Here is an 18,921-nt window from a genome sequence, read left to right on the forward strand (position 1 = left end):
CGAGTTCGTCTTATTTTTACACAACCATTGTTTTTAATTTATATTTTATATTTCCAGAAAAGAAGTATAAAACATATTTTATTTTTTTATGATCATGAAACATGTTAGTCTGTTAACTTTCATTACGCACGGGATAAACTCTCGGGCTAACTTTGTAGCCTGAAATTTTTTTTAATCGATTAAATCGCATTGTGAAAACCATTTACAATAGATTCATCTGCAAAAGTGTTGGTAGAAAAAACCGAACACATAAAAACTTGTCAAATATTCATATACTCCACTTATTCGTTAACAGAAAATATATATTTTATGATATTATTTTAAGTTGTACGGCCACATCTGTGAATATTAACGTTTCACACTAACCAAACACAGCACCTAATAATTTTACTAAATTTTGAATTCTAGGATGTATACTATTACGCTCTTCTCTCTCTCACACATATATATTTTACGATGAAATATGAGATCGTTATTATTCGATATACACTTGATAAATTCTGAGTCAATGTAATAGACAATACATTACACTATTCATGTAAACTGCACTAGAAAAACTTTGTTCGATAGTCTCTCTCGAGAAAATGTTTATAATATAATCGAATTTCAGATCATAAGTCAAACACTTACATACTTCATCAACTTGAATAACTTGTGTGCACTTAAATACATTTATTTTCTTATAATTATGATTAATATTGTAAAATTATTAAAAAAAATAATTAGATCAATATGTTATCCACTCACATATTCTATTAATGTATTCAAATTTATATTTCTAAAAATACAATATTTTTCAATATTATTGTATATATATGAAACCGACAAAATAAAATTCTACCACCCCAGCGGGATTCACTCGAACACCGAAAGCTACTCCCACTAATAATAAAAATAGAAATAAATTCGAACACGAAAACGGGACCGTTCTAACGCGTTTCTCGGAATTTTTTTCGGAATTTTTTTAATTTAAAAATTCGATTGATGAAATATAATTAATGAAATAATTTGAAATCTAACCTTCGATTGAACGAATATAACACTAATTTTATGCCATAGATGTCAAAGACGACTTTCAATCTTACAAGTGTTCCCATAATTTTCCATCGTGAAATATACTAAAAGTATTCTAAAATCAACATGGTACGATAATAATGTAATTATACAACTCTTAATCTAAAGAATCCAAAATAATTATTACGAAATGGAAAGTTTAACTGCAATTAACAGTAATAGATAATACGATTTTACTTAAATGATTGTCTTAAAAAAAATTTAGAAAATATTTTAATTTTTTTTTAAGTTTAATATGATCTATATTTTTTTTACAAAAACCAAATATTATATTATATACCAATTTTTGGTATATGCATACACCGTTTGCAAAAAAATATTAGATTAAAAAATTCACGAAATTTAGTTTTTTTTTTAAAAAAAAAATCATGAAATGTATGTATGAACAAAAACAAAAAAATAAATTTGAAATATAATTTTCATTGGCCTGTGTGTATATATACCCCCGCGACCCTCTTGCCAGAGCTTCAACTTCATTCATTTCTCAATCAGACCACCAAATCCTCGGCCCCTGAGGGGGGCTCTCTCCTCGCAGCGCCGCCGCCCGTCTCTTATAATTTTTTCTCATCTGTTTTTTCTACTCGAATTTCTACTACTTCATCTTCTTCTTTTTTCTCCATTAACTTTCTCCAATTTCCATCTCTGAAAGATTCCTGGTCAATCCATGGTGACCGCTCCTCCAAACTCTCCAAGACAACGCACCATCACCTTCCCCCCAAGACGGGGTCGCGTCAAGGCTCAAATTTTTGAGAGCCTCGCCGCGGAAATATCCTCTCTTGCTGCAAGGACCGGCAAAGTCTTCGCCAGACTCAAACGCCGCGGAGACGGCGCCGCCACCTCCACCTCCACAAGTCCGGCGCCGAGCTCATACTCGTCAGATGGCTACCCTGATCACGCCTGAAGTCGTCGGATCCACCTTAAACAGTGAAACCTGACCTGTTTTTATCGCCTTTTCATTGTTTTGTAAAATATTATATTAGTCGCTAAATAAAGAGAAGGCTAAGCTCTTTAGTTAAAAGTCAGGGATGACCATCAGAATTCAGAGCTTTTCTTTTACTTTGGGCTCTGAAAGTTCAATTCCCCGATATATGTTTGGGCCTCTCCCTCCGTTGTTTCTCCGAGGGTTTTTTAGTGGAGACGACGGAGTTGGAGAGGAGTTTGTGTTGGTTGGTACTTTGGTTTCTTAGCTGCTGCTTGATTGATGTAATGTCAGTCTTATCTTATATAAAGTGGCGTGATTTTATTGGCTTATTATTTTTTACTTTTATATATGTGTGTGTGATTTGGACTCATTCATCATCACACTGTTTTCGGATAAATCCATGTTCACGATTCGGTTTGTTGCTGATGTTGGCAAAATATTGTCCAGATTTGTTGGTAAATGAACGGATTCCAGTGGAAAGCAGGGTGCAAGTCACGGTGGTTTATTTCAATTTTGGCGTCGAATTTGAGAAAATTTATAAAAGTAGAATGGCAGAAAATCACACATATTCTGAGAAAAAATAGATTAAAAATAATATAACTCTAGAAATAAATTATTCTGCAATTTTATCGGTTAATATGAAGTTTTAGAAATTTTGGATGAAAATTTATAATTTTTGGCCTCCAATATTAATTATTGTGATTTTTCATAACATAGTTTTGACTATTGATAAATTGTTTGAAAACGAAATGACTTCCAAAAAACTCATATTCTGCCTCCTTTTACCTTTAACATGGACATGGTATTTTAAGATAATAGATATTTAGAATTTTTGGATTTATTATTTATTGAGAATATTTAAAGTATATAATTATAACCTCAAATACTTCCTATGACATAAAACGAGTTCAAAATTTATTGGAAAAATCTTTTTGTTTATTACTAAGCTATTTTAAGGCACTAAACAAAGTTTTATAAAGTTATGGTTGACACTCATTATGTTGGTAACTTTTACTATGTTAGAGATAATCTATATTAAATTTTGAATTAATTATGAGGTTTTATACCATGCTAATGATAATCACTCAGATACGGAAAAAATAGAGATTAAAATACATTGTCTGGTTTTTCGCCATCGAACAAGGCGGCCCTGTTGCGCAGGTCATCGAGTACCGCTGCTGGTGAATTCATGTTCTTTCGCACATCAAGCCAACCTCGCACTGGCATCCCAAATGTTTCTTGACACCGTGCACTGAAAGTAGAGATGGACCAGTGTTTCATCCGCCTTCTTACAAAGCGCACAAGACTTGTCATTTACATAAGGTTTTCTATCACGAGTGAGCAATTTGCCCTGAGGAACCAACCATAGTACAAACATGTGCTTGGGAAGAATGCAACTTTTATCCAGAATTGGTTTCCAAGGCCATCTTCCCCGAGAGTGGGCAAAGAATTCATATGCTGTAGATAATCCCCTATTACCACCGAACCATTGATGTATGCATGTTATGGCTGCCGCACGCGACCCTAGTTCTCGCACTATCTCATCCCTGATTCGCAGAATTTGCTTGATCAACGGTGAATCTTCCTTATGGCAATTCCATTCCCAGATAGTTCCAAAACCGCTGTAAATATGGCTAACCCATTTGATCCACAAGCTATCTTTTTTCATGTGTATCTTCCATAGTGTCTTTGCGATCAAGGCCTTGTTCCATGCTTCAAGAACTTTCAATCCCAATCCACCTTGGCTTCAGCTTGTGCATCTGCTGGGAGTTAAAGATTCTGTGCGAGGGATTATTTTATTTGGTAGCTTCTTGGAAATTTGTAAGGTGATGGAATTTGGATGAGAAGATTTGAATAAAAAGATTCTAATCGGGGAATTGATTTGGAGTAAATTCATTATACTGTTAATTTAATTCATAATATTAAAGTTGTAAAATATAAAGTCCTTAAACATTAATTCGAAATGGTGTACCAAAATACAAACAAAATAAAAGACGTGGACAAACCGTAGGCATAACAAGAGAAGGGGGGAGATTTCTAAGAGAAGCAAAATTTCATCAATAGCTCGAGAGGATCGGACAACTGGAAATAGAAATTTCCGAAGCATTCGAAACATTAAAAATTCTTTGAAAAAAAATGCAAAACCAGCCCAGCCCCCAATAGTTTACACATTTGAAAACTTGGAACTCTCTCGCTTAAATCCATATCTCGCCTCCCGAAATCGGGAACCCTTCATCTGAAGACATATTCCTTCATGGACAGAGGAAACTTCATCAAGTCTCAGGCTCTGAATCTTCGTCACATAAAGGACCAATTCACAAAAGAGAGAGCAAGACAGTGAACATTGTTTTCTTCTTCCTCCACTACTTTCCATATGATGGCTTGATCATATGATGCTTGGCGTCCCATTGTCGAAATACAGATACCACCAGGAAAATACGTATATCCCTGCAGTTAATACAGATATTGAGGCAAAAGTCGCAGAGAAACTTGTACGGGGCATATCAGTATGATCAGATAAGAAATTTCGAGCCATTTTCATATACAATGATAAGTACCAAGGTGGGTGTAGCACAATCAAACTACCTGTTGCATAATCTGGGAAAATTTGGAAAACAATGCCTTGCGACCAGAGTCATTGAAGATCTTGTCCAGTGTGACATCTTGTAAAGCAACCAGAGTGGTCTCCAGCATGTCCAGTCCTGCCTGGTTTGCGAATATAAACACTGGAAGAGCCTACTAATGCAGACAAGACAATATTAGTCGATAAAAATATTTGAATAATCAGTGCATTCATTGTATGTTCAAAGAGAAACAAAAAGTTTCAGAGCAATGACTACCTTCAACGAGCAACATAAAATGGCATCTTCGTGAAGCCAAAGTGTCTTCAGTACTGTTTCACGGTGAATGGAGCCCTCTCTCAACAAATCGGCCCCTACATAGTACCTAAACAGATGGAAAATTGCAAGAAATTTATTACCCATAGAAGAAACGTGATTCTTCCTCTTTTTTTGTCATAATGTAAATGCCTGTAAGTTTGAATGCATATATTAGTACCTATAGCTTTGGCAGATCCAACATGCAAGTGTCAGAGCTTCAGGAGAGCAAAAAGATAGCTTTGGCCTGACAGTAGGACTCAATCCTGATGGAGATATGGCCATGGCAACCCTCTGCACAGAGGAAATCACGCTGCGAATGTATTGACGTGCCATACTTGCAACATTGACCTGCAAATTGCTCTCGAATGGGAATTGGAAAGCAATGGTCAACACTGTTCGCGCATTGTAGGACGATGATGCATTTTCTGCAGCATGGCTCGTAGCAGGTCCAACCCCGAGACTTGAAGTCAAATCAAGAGTTTTGTGAGAAGTCGATGCATCCTGTAAACCACAGGATCAAAGAGATGATTAACTAGCTAGCATAAAGGAAATGTTGTGCATGACCAACAGATGTTAGTTACAAATTATAGTGCTTTGTTCCCCAAGAACCATTTCCACCACCGAAAATACTACCAAATATACATCATAGTGTCCAATAAAATCTTCTAAAATTATATTTTCATATATCTCAACATGATTTTTACTCTTATTCAATTTTTCATCATTCCCCAAAAATAATTTAGTATCATATTTTACCCACATTCATATTATACTTCAAAATTTTTAAATACCACGCATTTAAATGTACACTAAAATATGTACAACATTTGACATTGCTAGCCTATCACATCTTACATGACTTGACACCTATCAATGAAAGATACGTGTTTTCGAAAATAAACCATACGTAGATTTCATTATCCAATACAATCTTTAAATACACCTTACCCACAATGCATATCTGAAAGCTGAAAACGAAAAAAAAAAAACATTACCAGGATGTTCCACACAAGTACCTACTTATCAAGGATGATTATTGGCATATTAACGTCTACCTATTTATCATGGATTACAATTGCATCTAAACGTAAATAAGTAGATGGAGATTGTTTTAACTCAACTGGTTTTGGATCAAGTGGGATTATGCGAAAACCAGAAGGCAGCAATGGTGCATCGTCCGGAAACATCTCATCAAACAGAGCAAAAACAAGCTCAGAACAGGCTCCCACTGCATTCTCATCAACTCCACTGCATAACTGTGGATAAGGATCAATTTGCAAATATTGGTTTCTGTTTTGATCATCCAAGAAGTTTAGAAATATCTTTGGACCAGAAGAAAATGCAAGAAATTGCCTGCAGAAGATGAATATCCCTGGACAAAAATGCATCTTCATGGGTAAATGTGTGTCCTTCCAATCGAACAACTTCAAGCATCTTGACCGCAGAAGGCAAAAACATACAGGTTAGAAGACAAACGGGTGCGATGTTCATCGAAATCCAACATAAAACTTTAACTCTCAAAATCACTTGGTAATTTATAATTACAAATCACACTGAAATGGAGTTAATCACGAATAGAAATTGAAAGCACATACCTCTTCCTGTTCAACTGTGTGACCAAGTGGCATGATTATTTGGCTTCCACTGAATCTTGTAGGCCTCATTCCTGGATATGCATATGAGCTTGCTTTCAAAGAGGCAGCAGTATAGGCATCCATGTTAAAGTCTGCCCATTCTGACCGGTGCTCCCTCAAAAACCGAACCAGCACGGCAGGAGGGACATTCTAACAAGACCAATGGCAGAATCGTTTAAAATATATAAATCACGTTAAGAAAGGCAAGATATATTAACAATAATCCAAGGAGTCAGAACTGCCGCTCCTTTAGTAGCATATCAATACCACCTGAAGTAGCATAGATGCTTTTGCACAAAGAACGCCTCCGGTCAGAGGAAGAGTATTTGAATCACTGTTGAGGTTTTTGGCCGAACAGATGGCAACCACTACATCTTCAGCACCATCACCGTTTAAAAATGACCAACCATCTTCATTGAACATGTTAATCGCGTCATTAAAGCCTCTGCATAGTAGAATACACGGTTATAGACAACCCCGGATTCTTATTACAGTATAACGTACACAAAACTGGGCACCAAGGTCTTGTTTGAATCCAGTTGGAATGTTTTCATGAAAGAGTTCTACCAAAATTGTAAAATACTAAACTACTGAATGTTCAACTTATGAAACACTGGATAAAGAGTAGGAAATAAAATGATAATGTCTTGTCCTCTTTTTGATTATGTACAACAGATTCCAGGAATCAAAACAAATCAAGGCCGGAATGCTCAAATCAGGGCAGTACGCACCTCCCTTTGACTTATGGATATTGGCTTCCCTACCATCTCTATCCCGTAAGAAATGTAAGGCAAGTACCTGCTTAACCTCTGGCTGAAAGTGCGGAGAACAGCTGGTTGCCTACCAAGACTAACTACTGCCTCACCACTTGTCTCCTGGGCTATCTGCCGGATATACTTGAGTGCCTGACAAATGAATAATTAAACGAACAACTTAATGGCAAGTCCTCCACCAAACCATATTTCTTTTTTTTTTTTTTCAAGAATCGAACCCACGCCTCTCCCCTAATTGAGGAGGTTTAAGCCACCATACCACAAGGAGTTGGCACCAAACCATATTTCTGAACCAAAAGAATATGACGAAAAATTCATTCATATTTTACTCACCGCAATAGTCATTTTCTGAGCTAGAACTTTAGATGATTCATAAAGAGGTCGGAGGACCTCCGGCACGCTCCATGCCTGGAAAATGGTGTGAAATGCCAACCATGTTTAGGCTAATAAATAGATATGTTTACCTCAATGAGCAAGGATATAACCTTTAGATCAAGGTGATCTACAATGTGAATGACCGATCCTCCACCATCACACGGCCGGATCAAATATCCAGATGGAAGCATTTCAGCTCTTACAAACTGTGATGCAACAGATGCATTAGGAGAAGCCCCAGTTCCAGAAAGCGACCGCTCACATACCTTCAAGGATGAAAATTGAAGGATCTTAAAACCACAAGCCGATATCACTAAATCACAACAGCTTAGGGCCACATCGATACATCAAACCAAGTAATTTTGTATGAGGAATTTCATTTTCAGGGAAATGAAAAATATAGTTATGAAGTAAAGAACAGCAATTTCAGGGAAAAAGAAAGTAACATCAAATGGGACGTCTTGTAAACATATTTAGGTAAAAAAACGGTGGTCCTTACCTGGGTGCAATATCAACTGCACTTGTGCCTAAAACAAAAGTATAAATAGGGACCTAGTTCCTAGTCCAAAGATAATCTTTAAGCCATCATAGGATTCAAAAGAGTTGGGGGATTAGTTTGTACCAAGCTAAGGTCACAACACGCAAGTTTGTTTCTCAGTAGGAACAACGGTTGGGTGTTAATTGTGACTGGACCTAGACATGAGTTGTATCATGTAACAAGGACTACTACAGTGTAAATAAATTATTTATATTTCATTGTTACAATTAGCCATAGCTCTTGGGCCCTTAATCGCTGGAATTCAGGCCAATAAAAAATTAACTCTAAATTTGGAGTAACTTCAAGCACCAACGTCCCATATTCCCAATAAAATTCAAACCTTGTAGATATGATTCCTATGAGCGCACACACACACACACACACATCTCTCTCTCTCTCTGTGTGTGTGTGTGTGTCATAGACTTGATTTCTCATTCAATGTCATCGAAATGTTAAATACAATGAAGAGAAAATTATTCAAAGAAATGCATACCACAAGACTGCCATTTTCCAATGTGGTTGTGTATCTAAGAGTCCAAAAATCACGAGCAGGAGCCAGAGTAGTAGGAGAATAGGTCTGAAAGTAACATAGATCATTTGCTTATCCAACACAAACCTGACCTATGAAAATTATAGGAGAGACTAAATCACACTATTCACCTGTGTATACAAGAGCTCAATGGTTCCTCCATTTCCTGCAGGAAACACCGTAAAAACCTCAAGCCCTCGACAATCTCGAAACCAAGATGGACGATCTTTGAGGATCTCCATAATCTGTAAAATCATAAAGCCTTTTCAGGAAGAGAACTAAAGTTCTCAAAGTTGTATAGAAAATACAACTAAAGCTATCTTGTCTACTTACCTTTATGGGTTCTAAATTCACAAGACCACAGGCTCGAGCAGCCACTCCACAACAATTATGTGAAATGGCAAAAATCCCAACCGAATCCGGACCAGGCTGACAGAAAGATACATAGTCGCAAATGAAGTTTTTAACTTCGTACATAAAACACTACCATAATTATTGCGAAACACAAAAATGAGTACATGTGTCTCTGAATTATTTCATCTCAGACAGGATCAGACCTTCATCCCAGGCAACTGAACCCAATCAACCGCAGTTCCAGTAGCCTTTGAAAGAAACTCTGCCAAGGTGTCTTCTGCAATAGAAAGGAGTCTGCCAAAAGCGCACACAAATGCTAAAGAAAAACAAGTACACAACAATTGCAAATACATCCCTTTACACATCCAAATATAAACGTGTATAATAACAAGTACAAAGAATAAAATGAAGTACCCAGCAGGGTTATTAGCATCTTTGCGAGGATGCTGGGGTTTATCGCCAGCCGACTCAGAACTTACATCAGTGGATGCCGTGGATGACTGCATCAAGTAAGTAAAAGAATCAGATACTGCAAACTGAAGGTGATAAGATGAAATTATTGAGTACTGCAACAAAAAAACACCTCGAACACAAAAAATTGAACACCATTTAACTGACTGAATATGATGACCTAATCTTTCATATTCGGGACAAAGTACAATTTTGCTCGGGTACATTGCCTGCTTTCGACTCCATACAAGGAGGCATCAGGCAGTGATACACGAAAATAGATCACTTGATTTCAGGGATAAACTATATTTGATACATGCCTATAATGGTTAAAAAGAATTACCGTATAAGTTTGCTAATTCAATTGATATTCACAGAAGAAATATTTCTCAATAATCTACAGCACAAGTTCAATGCTTTGAAGCAACTACAAGTCAAAAAAGAAGAAAAACAAAAGCTAAATCTCAAGAAACAAGCAATAAAAGATTAATCAAGCATAAAAACAAACCGCAGCTAGGAAAAATTTTCATACACTGTGCAATTGCTGTCGCATATAACCATTCTCGGATACTAACCGAGACACCTGCTTCTGGAGGCGATCATTTTCCTCCATCAAAAGCTTGTTCATAGCACTGAATTTTCTGTTCACACTCTGAAGCCCAGTGGATTCTTTTCTCTGTTTCTCTCGGCACCTACATTCAATGACAAATGAAAAGACTTTTAAATATGAAAATCTTTGCTGAACAAAAAATGATTCATTAATTAAGCAACCCAAGAACAGCTACCTAACAAAAATGGCACAAAAACACTTGAGAGACAACAAAATGCATCATTTACCTGCGGTTTTGGAACCACACTTTAATCTGTTTAGGCTCGATATTTGAAAGAATGGGGTATTCTCGTATCAGCTGCTGCCTGCGAAGAGAACTGGGTTTTGGGAACTCCATATATACTCTCTCCAAGGCCTCCACTTGCTCCGCCGTGTACCGCGCATACTTCCCTGAATCAAGATTCTTATTTATGCTGCTGCTGCTATGTTGCTGCGACACCATAGCCATTTCCTCAAAACCCATAAAATCTTGAACTTCTTCAACTCTCAAGAAAAAGCAAACAAACCCACGACAGTAAAGAAAATCGTAGATACACTGAGCAGACTTATATGGTTTCACGAGCAAAGATTCTCCGAAACAGAGGATGATTTTCTTGGTTTCTGTATTATATTAATAATATTTCCCGTGATCTCAGAAGGATGAATGGACGATCTTGAATGAGCCAAAAGATTGAGACCAACACAATTCCACCACCAAACTCAAAAGGCAAAGGTAACAGCCAAAATATTTCAACCAAAGCTATGCAGTTCGTTGCTCTTGAATGCGTATATTATATGAAATACGCATACGTACGTTTTCTTTCTTTTCCATTTACACCAAGAAGCGCCCTTTTAAAACCGCTCGGAAGACGAGCAGTAAACGTCTTTAAATTATTAATTAATAATGTTCATACTAAATGCTACGAACATTCACCTGATGGAAGGTGAAATCAAATGCTAAAGCAACTCAAAGCCCCGGATTCCTCACAAATGAACATAGTTTATGAACTGCTAAATCTTGCCGAAAATCTAAGCTTTTCTCCTAGGCCCCGGATAAGGGGCTCAACTCTGGGACTTACTGCTAGGAGAAGAAGAAAAACGCGTAAGACTAAAAAAGGGACTTCAAAACACCCAGAAAAACTAAAACTACGCTCTCTTTCTGTCCACTTCCTCTATGCAAAAGAAAAGAGAGCCAGTGGCTTTTAAGGTACCGCAAGGGTCTTAGAAGATCTGCAAGAATGACAAAGAAAAAGATCGGGGTGTAACAGTTAACATGTCAAAAAATGATATTTAATGTGACAAGGAAACAATCATGGGAATTCAAGAGTTGAAGTGAAGCTACTGAGGAAAAGAAAGTTAATGGTGAAAAAAGAAAAAGAGGAGAGGTGTTGTGTGGTGTGCTAGGAAATCGAAAATGGCAGACGGGCTTTAAATTTATGCTGCTATTTGCTTCTGCAACTGCACACAAGCTGCTGCCTGTACCTTTGCCATTCTTTAGCCTTCGTATATTCAATCTTTAATTCTTCGCATTATGATACTCCACATACTTATATCCAAATCAAAATATATATAAAATTTCAAGAATCAAGAAAAAATAAATAACCAAGTGATAAAAAATGATTATTGGGTGCATTGAGAAAGTGGAGTATGGAATGTTTGTAGACATGAAATGACCCCCTCAGACCCACTGTGTTCTTCATGATTGGCCGTGTCATAAAACTTGTCACGCTTTTATCTTTTTGTGAATTTGTGAATTGTTTCTTGGTCTTCATTTTTCATTTTTCCTGTTTATGTTGATTTTAAAAAAATTAGACAGCAACTTGGTTTTTATAGAGAAAGTAAGGATTTGTACAAAAACGTTTCATTGATTTTCAATGCACAAATTAAATATCCATCATCCTATAAAATGAAGTTGTTAATGTAACTATTCTGTTGTAGATTTAAAATATTAAGCAAATCTATGATCAACATGAAATAACTTTCTTTCCGTCTGCTAAACACTATTCGATGTGAGTCCTCATATTTTCATAAACAAAATTAATGATACTAACATCCAAAAATCTTGTCTTTTTTCTTTTGATCATATGAAAAGAAACACTTCGAATGTAGTATTGGAAAAAAATCTGTACTATTGAAAAACTAATTAAAATATTTTTTTATCACGATAAATTTTTATTACTATCTAATAAACCCGTCATCGATTTTCTTAAAATCGCTAAATTTATATAATTTAATGTGCATATTTTATAGTGGTTAATAATTTCATTATAATAAGAAAATGAAATGTCCGTACTAGTTAACTGCAGATTATTAATTCTATAATTTCAATTAAATATACGACTATTATTCTATATTGTCAATTTTTTTTATAGAAAGTAAAAAAAAATAATTGGAAAAATAAAAAAAACTAGACCAAAATGGTCCGTTTCAAAACTATAATTAGTCCTTTAAAAAAAGGGCTAATAATGCAATGATAAATATGCAAAAAAAGGAAAAAAAATCTAATCCCTTCAGAATCTATACTTTGGATACCACCATAATGATAACATCGATAACAAATCCTTATGGATTTCCGGGGAAATTGTTAAACTTTGGTTGGTTTTATGTTATTTATACTTTATTATTAATAACTCTGTTAAGTCTATCATATTTAAGAATGTCTGCTTTCGAGCCATGATTAGTCTTCTTTGTACACAAGAATTGTCTTAATTTTCATGTCTGTGTGTCTCAAACAAACCAAACCCCTTTTCTCTTGCAGCTGAAAAATGCTGTCCTCAAGCTTTGCATTGATTGATCTGAGTACCATGATTTGTTCTTCTGTTTGAATTTTTCATTCAAATTTTCTACTCTTTTGTTAACTAATTTAGTGTATTCAACCTACGTACGTGTTTCTTTTTATGTTAAAAACTCATTTGAAAATGTGACCATTTTCTTTAGGTGAGTTTCCACTTTTGCACCTCGTGACCCCACATCTTTTTATAACAATGGAAAAGTAGCATGCTACATTGATACTGTCCCTCTGTTCAAATTTGGATGCCAACTCAAATGTCAAAAGTAATTATTTTTCCAAGTTGGAATAATAATTTATACATGAACAGTTAAAAGTAAAATTAATTTTCACTTTCGTACAACCACGAGCCTGCCATGCTACAGAAAATGTACATGTCGTGGTGAAATGCATTAGTTACAAATAAATAATATCTGAAATTCCATTTTTCAACTTTTTCTACTTATGAAAGTTTTGACTTTATGATTGTATATTAAAAGGTCATGGGTTCGAGACTTGGAGAGGTACCACTCCACAATTCTGATATGGAGAGTTGTTAAGAATGAGACTTGGACCTAACTCAACCCCAAAAGCTAGTTCAAGGGGGGAGGATTGTCAAAGCCCATATATACAACTCTAAGGTTATTTATCCAACTGATGTGGGACAATTAACACACCCCTCTCACTGCCCAGGAATGAACATCTGGAGCGTGGAGTTTACAAATGACTCAATTATGGACAGAACGGGTGGCCTAATTATAGGCAGTCCAACACATAACGGTGGAACCTGGCTCTGATACCATGTTAAAAATGACGCAGGTGAAAACCCCGCATTTTATTGTTACGACTATGGGCTATCCTGATCTTAGGCTCTCTTGGGGGCCTTGTCCCATCTTGGGTTCCCACTGAGGCCTTTTCTCTCACGGGCTTTCTCATGCGTCATTATTCATAGGACTCTCCTACCAAGATGGTGGAGTGATACTTTCTCAAATCTCGAACCCATGACCTCCCGACATAGATAATTTGTTCAAAAAAACTTGATAACAGTTAAGCTAGTGACGTGGTTGAAACGAAGATTTGATCCTCTGAGTTCAGATTAAGGGATTATCCAAATCCGAAAAAGAGGAGATCGGACATATATAAAAGAGAAGGTAGAATTCGGATCGGAACGACGAACCTGTCTCCACCTGTCATCCCTAACTTTGTCTCCCCCTCCCAGTACCTGTCGTCTGTCACTCTTTTGTTTCTTTTTACTTTTCCTTTGGCGTGACAACCATGCCTCTTCTTTTGTCTTCACGTACAGCCTTTTTCTATTTTCATTATCAATCGCACGAGACTTAGTTTAGATTTTACGATATGGATTCCCACATTTATGTATAGAAGAATATAAATATTTGTATTTTTTAGCCATCAATTTTTTGACGAGGTTATCATCCGAATAAAAATTATTTTAGAAAATAAAAAATTGACCAAGAGAAATTATATATATTAAAATTTAATTTCTCATATCATTAGCGAATCAACAGTCTTTGAAAATCATAATTTAATATCTTCTTCTAATTATCAAGTTTTTGACTAAAAATCAAGAAATTTACGAGGAGAGAAACAAACCACTTCGAATGATGGCCTGTTTCTTTACCCACAATTGTGGATGTGGGTACCGGCCCAGTTTTGTTTGAAGTTGAGCCCACAGAGCTTTTTTATTTTGAAGTGTTGGTGGTGTTTGGAAGAGGCCCACCATTACTTATCAGCCCATTTGTTTGAAAATCACAGATGCCAGAGGTTCCTCTTTCATCAGTATTCCTCAACATGTTAAATTCAAAATTTATGGAACAGATCTTTTGTGAGACGGTCTCACGAATCTTTATCTGTGAGACGAAATATCTGACATATTTAGTTTGATTGATTAAATTTTAGATAATGTCGTAAATTGCAATTTATTATTTCTAATAATTTATAAACGTAAATAAAAAAGATATGAAAGATAATATTATAATTTTATATTCAATAATGTAATTATTATAAAATAAATAATTGATGACATCAAATGAACCAAAACATAGACATTATTTAATGAATACAAAATTTATTGTGAATTTCGTGGAAAATTGAGTTGCAAACGACAAAGAAGGTTACATCCATTGTTTAAACTCCATGTAAAGCTCACTAATCAATGCATGCATGCATGTTATTTGCCTCACTGTTGGCGTACGAAGATAAAAGAGTTGTTGTTTTATCGATTTTTTTAGTGACGATGAATAGTTCTTTTGCGAGACAGTTTCATAAATTTTTATCTGTGAGATGGGTCAATTCTACCGATATTCACAATAAAAAATAATATTTTTAGCACAAAAAGTAATATTTTTTCATGGATGACCCAAATAAGAGATCCGTCTCACAAAATACGATCCGTGAGACCATTTCACAGAAGTTTTTGCCATTAATTATTGGATCCAAAAATAATTATATATTTAAATTTATATTATTATATTATATATATATATATATATAATATATGGTGTTGTTTTTTAGTTAGGCATAAATCCCTATCCCGTTGTATCAAAATAATTAAAAATCTAATAAGTTGACCAAAATCATTTCGAGCGAATAAAGAAAGAACCTTTTCATTTTTCGAAATTTATTATGACTATCATGAATTACGTAAATTGATGCACTTCTTTGTGTAAAACAATGACGATTATAATTTTTGACTAGAGAGATTTCGAATTATCAAATTATAAACAAAAAACATTACATAACAACAATTATTCGAAAGTTAAATAAAAATGACGTCACTTCTTCGACAGGTTAGGAAAACATTTTCCAGTAAAAGAAAATCAGCCTCCCTTCTCAACAAGCCATTCTAAAAAACCGAGGCTTCTTCCAACTTAAACAATGATAACGAAAACTATATATATATAAAATAAATAAGTCAATCCTGATACCCAGTTTTCTGCAAAATTGCATTTCTAACCCTGCTGAGATCTCTTCCCTTCAGAGTTCTCCCAACCCCTTCCTGCACCGAGGAGGAAGCGATGCCAGTCTTCGCCATTTGTTGTGCCAGGAACTCGTGCGGTGGAATCCGATCCCCATCCTCGTAATCATCGTCGCTGTCCCTCAACCGATTTTCCTTGTACTCGTTCTTCAGTATCTTCGACCAATCCGGAACATTCATCGGCAGCGAAGAAGCAGCAGAAGCTCGCCTCGAGGCCGAAGACCTTCTCGAAACCCTGGAACTCTTCTTCCCTGTCTCCGGAGAAGATGATCGATCCACCGACGAGCTCCAAACATCGGACTCGTCCAACTCGAAGTTCATGGAGCTGTCATTATCGAGCAGCTGATCCGCCGGAAGGAACCTGTAATTCGGTCGAGAGAAGTAGGTTTTCGATGCCGCCATTAACGTCGCAGGAATGGAGGAGTCTTTTGGTTGACACTGAGAAGTGAGTGATTTTTTTATTAAAGAAAATGGATAAGGCCTACTCTTATTCTCTCTCCTCTCAACTGCAGTGCGCTCTCTCTCTCATCAGCAAATGCGATCACAGATTTGCTCAATGCCACGTCTTTTTTACTTTATCCACGAAAGATTTGGATTAATGTAATCCAAATATTTGTCCAAAATTGCAATCACACCCTGTGTGAAACTTCAAAAATAAAAAATATACCCTATATGAAAAACTTATTGTATTTAAAATATCGTGATTTAAATAAATTAAGCATAAAAATCTTTGTAGATGAAGTAAATACCCTCGAGTTTTTTTAATATAGTGATTAAATAAGCTCGGTGTTTAAAAATTATTGATATATTATTAAATTAATATTTTTTAGGAGTTTATATGTTTTTTTGGCAAAAACTTGAGTGAGACGGTTTCACGGGTCGTATTTTGTGAGACATATATCTTATTTGAGTCATCCATTAAAAAATATTACTTTTTATTGTAAGAGTATTATTTTTTATTGTGAATATCGGTAGGATTGACCCGTCTCACAGATACTGCTTCGTGAGATCTATCTTACTCATTTTTTATTCCGGTCGATATGATGTAATTGTCCCAAAAAATTGTACGAGTTGTTAAATTATTTGTACCCTGTTTTTAGGTATGGTTATCTTTTGAAAGTCTTTGGCAATAAAATAAAAAGTTTTAATAAGGTTGATTTTTTTTTTGGGTAGTTGAATAAACGTAATGAAACAATTTTTTACTATAAAAGATAACGTCCACAAACTATGCGCACATGATTTACGTTGTTGTTAAAACTGTCGTGACCTGTCGGATAATTTCACAACCTTACGTTGCACATGGAAATTTCAGGTCCTGTTTTTATCCACGAGGTAACCAAAATATATTATATTATTATAATATTATATTTACAGGCATGCTACACAATAAAATATAATAATAAAATAGAGGTACAGAATGATTAATTTTTTATTCAGAAATTGCGATACATTATGAAAATTTTCAAAAAACTTGTGAAATGTTTTAATTAATTTTCAAAATATCTTAAATGCTTTATGTGAAATGATCGATATATTTATTTTTATGAAATAATTATAAAATCTCTACGTTCAGAATAAAAAATAATATTTTTTCATTAGTCGAATAGAATATAATATTCATCTCACGAGCTTGATACATAAAAAGATCACACATGAGTAATTGTGAATGCGTGGCTGCCCGACTATTGTCTACCATGAAAATTTAGGTAAAAGCAACCCCGCCTGGGCGTTAGACAATGAGTGACTGTCCGACTACTGCCTACCATATTTTACAACATTATTTATTTTTTTTTCACTCTTTTCTCAACTCACTTAAATACATTGGGTAACTAGTTTTTAATGTATCTACACATTGTTTTAAACAAAAAAAAAAAAAAAAACGTCAGTTCGTAAAAATTCATAAACAAACTAATTATTTGAAATAAAAAATAAGTTATAATATTATACATATGAAACGTTTGTGTCCCAACATTAGTATTTTATATTTAAGGAAAACATATATGAAATAATTTTAATATCTATAAGTTTGTAGATAAAAGGAAAAAATTATTTTTTAACAAAATATATTATAAAAATCAATAACTTATTATTCGAATTACATATTTGTCTAAAATATCTCTCATGATTTTGTTTTAACTTATCTCAATCTTTCGGTTTAGTATTCAACACGATTTTTTTTAATTTTTTGTAATCTTTTTTTCACGTTTTATTCTCATGCATATTTAAACTTATATTACAGATTCTGAAATTCGTAAAAAATCTATATTTTAAAAAATATAAATAAAAATATTTAGATAATATTAATAACAAAAAATGTACGAGACTATCTCATATAGTAATTTTTGAAGACGAAATTCTTATTAAATCTCGATCCATGAAAATGTTACTACTTTAGATGTAAATCGTATATTCGTGTCACGGATATTGACTCATATTTTTGGATTGTCTTTTTGCCCATTATATTATTTATTTTATGATTTTACTAATATATGGATTTTTGAAACTTGTGATTGTTGAGTTGACAATTAATCTTTTTCCGTGAAATATATTATATCTTGCAGACAAAAATGCAAAAATTTGTGGCGGGAGAGTTCCGATTGAGAGAATGAAAATAAAATTTGTTTTAAGATCAATATTTTATCCGGTAGTATATTTAAAAGATGTTTGGATGTAACAAACTTGTGGATTATGTTAGGTATCTTGTGAGACAATCTCACGAATCTTTATATGTGAGTCGAATCAATCTTACGTATATTCACAATACAAATTAATACTCTTAGTATAAAAAATAATACTTTTTCATGGATGATCCAAATAAGAGATCCGTCTCATAGAATACGACTTGTAAGATCGTCTCACACAAATTTTTGACATCATCTTTTATGGCCTTTTCAACACGACTACGGACAAAATAACCAAAAAAAAAATGGACCCTAAGCTTTCATACTTTTCCGGAGGCCCAATCAAGTACTTGCTTATATGTTGTTGGGTACCAAGCCCAAAACCAAAAATGGGCCGAAAGCCCTGATCTATATCCATCGT

The 18,921-nt window shown here is 34.7% G+C and overlaps 2 protein-coding genes across 6 annotated transcripts; both read right to left on the minus strand.

Moving 5' to 3' along the window:
* Window positions 1-4,006: 4,006 nt before the first annotated feature.
* Window positions 4,007-11,687, minus strand: LOC142529274 (homeobox-leucine zipper protein REVOLUTA-like). 5 transcript variants are annotated; one of them, XM_075634758.1, is made up of 18 exons: window positions 10,366-11,684; window positions 10,061-10,220; window positions 9,493-9,578; window positions 9,282-9,372; window positions 9,058-9,153; window positions 8,856-8,969; window positions 8,689-8,772; window positions 7,768-7,923; window positions 7,616-7,690; window positions 7,308-7,414; window positions 6,780-6,954; window positions 6,471-6,659; window positions 6,229-6,309; window positions 5,997-6,131; window positions 5,054-5,376; window positions 4,837-4,942; window positions 4,583-4,732; window positions 4,008-4,444 (listed from the first exon to the last, which is right to left on the minus strand). In XM_075634758.1, exons 1-18 carry the CDS (start codon window positions 10,599-10,601, stop codon window positions 4,295-4,297), a joined length of 2,514 nt encoding a protein of 837 aa, XP_075490873.1. In that variant the 5' UTR covers window positions 10,602-11,684; the 3' UTR covers window positions 4,008-4,294. The 5 variants fall into 5 exon arrangements, with proteins under 5 accessions (XP_075490871.1, XP_075490873.1, XP_075490875.1 ...); XM_075634756.1 differs by having other exon boundaries at window positions 4,007-4,444; window positions 9,282-9,578; window positions 10,366-11,686; XM_075634760.1 differs by lacking the exon at window positions 10,366-11,684 and having other exon boundaries at window positions 4,009-4,444; window positions 9,282-9,355; window positions 10,061-10,222.
* Window positions 11,688-15,635: 3,948 nt separating this feature from the next.
* On the minus strand, window positions 15,636-16,412 carry LOC142529275 (protein S40-4-like). The gene has a single exon (XM_075634762.1). The coding sequence runs from the start codon at window positions 16,279-16,281 to the stop codon at window positions 15,817-15,819; it is 465 nt and encodes a 154-aa protein (XP_075490877.1). The 5' UTR covers window positions 16,282-16,412; the 3' UTR covers window positions 15,636-15,816.
* Window positions 16,413-18,921: the final 2,509 nt, after the last annotated feature.

The sequence above is a fragment of the Primulina tabacum genome, chromosome 16 (genome assembly GCF_025594145.1).
Source record: "Primulina tabacum isolate GXHZ01 chromosome 16, ASM2559414v2, whole genome shotgun sequence".
Taxonomy (NCBI): Eukaryota; Viridiplantae; Streptophyta; class Magnoliopsida; order Lamiales; family Gesneriaceae; genus Primulina; species Primulina tabacum.

Excerpts from the sequence above, each read along its gene's own strand:
- LOC142529274 (XM_075634756.1), bottom strand. The coding sequence starts at position 10,601 with ATGGGTTTTGAGGAAATGGCTATGGTGTCGCAGCAACATAGCAGCAGC. Across the intron at positions 10,221-10,365 it reads GTGTGGTTCCAAAACCGCAG|GTGCCGAGAGAAACAGAGAA; the intron begins GTAAATGATGCA and ends CATTGAATGTAG. Across the intron at positions 8,970-9,057 it reads TGAATTTAGAACCCATAAAG|ATTATGGAGATCCTCAAAGA; the intron begins GTAAGTAGACAA and ends ATGATTTTACAG.
- LOC142529275 (XM_075634762.1), bottom strand. The coding sequence starts at position 16,281 with ATGGCGGCATCGAAAACCTACTTCTCTCGACCGAATTACAGGTTCCTT.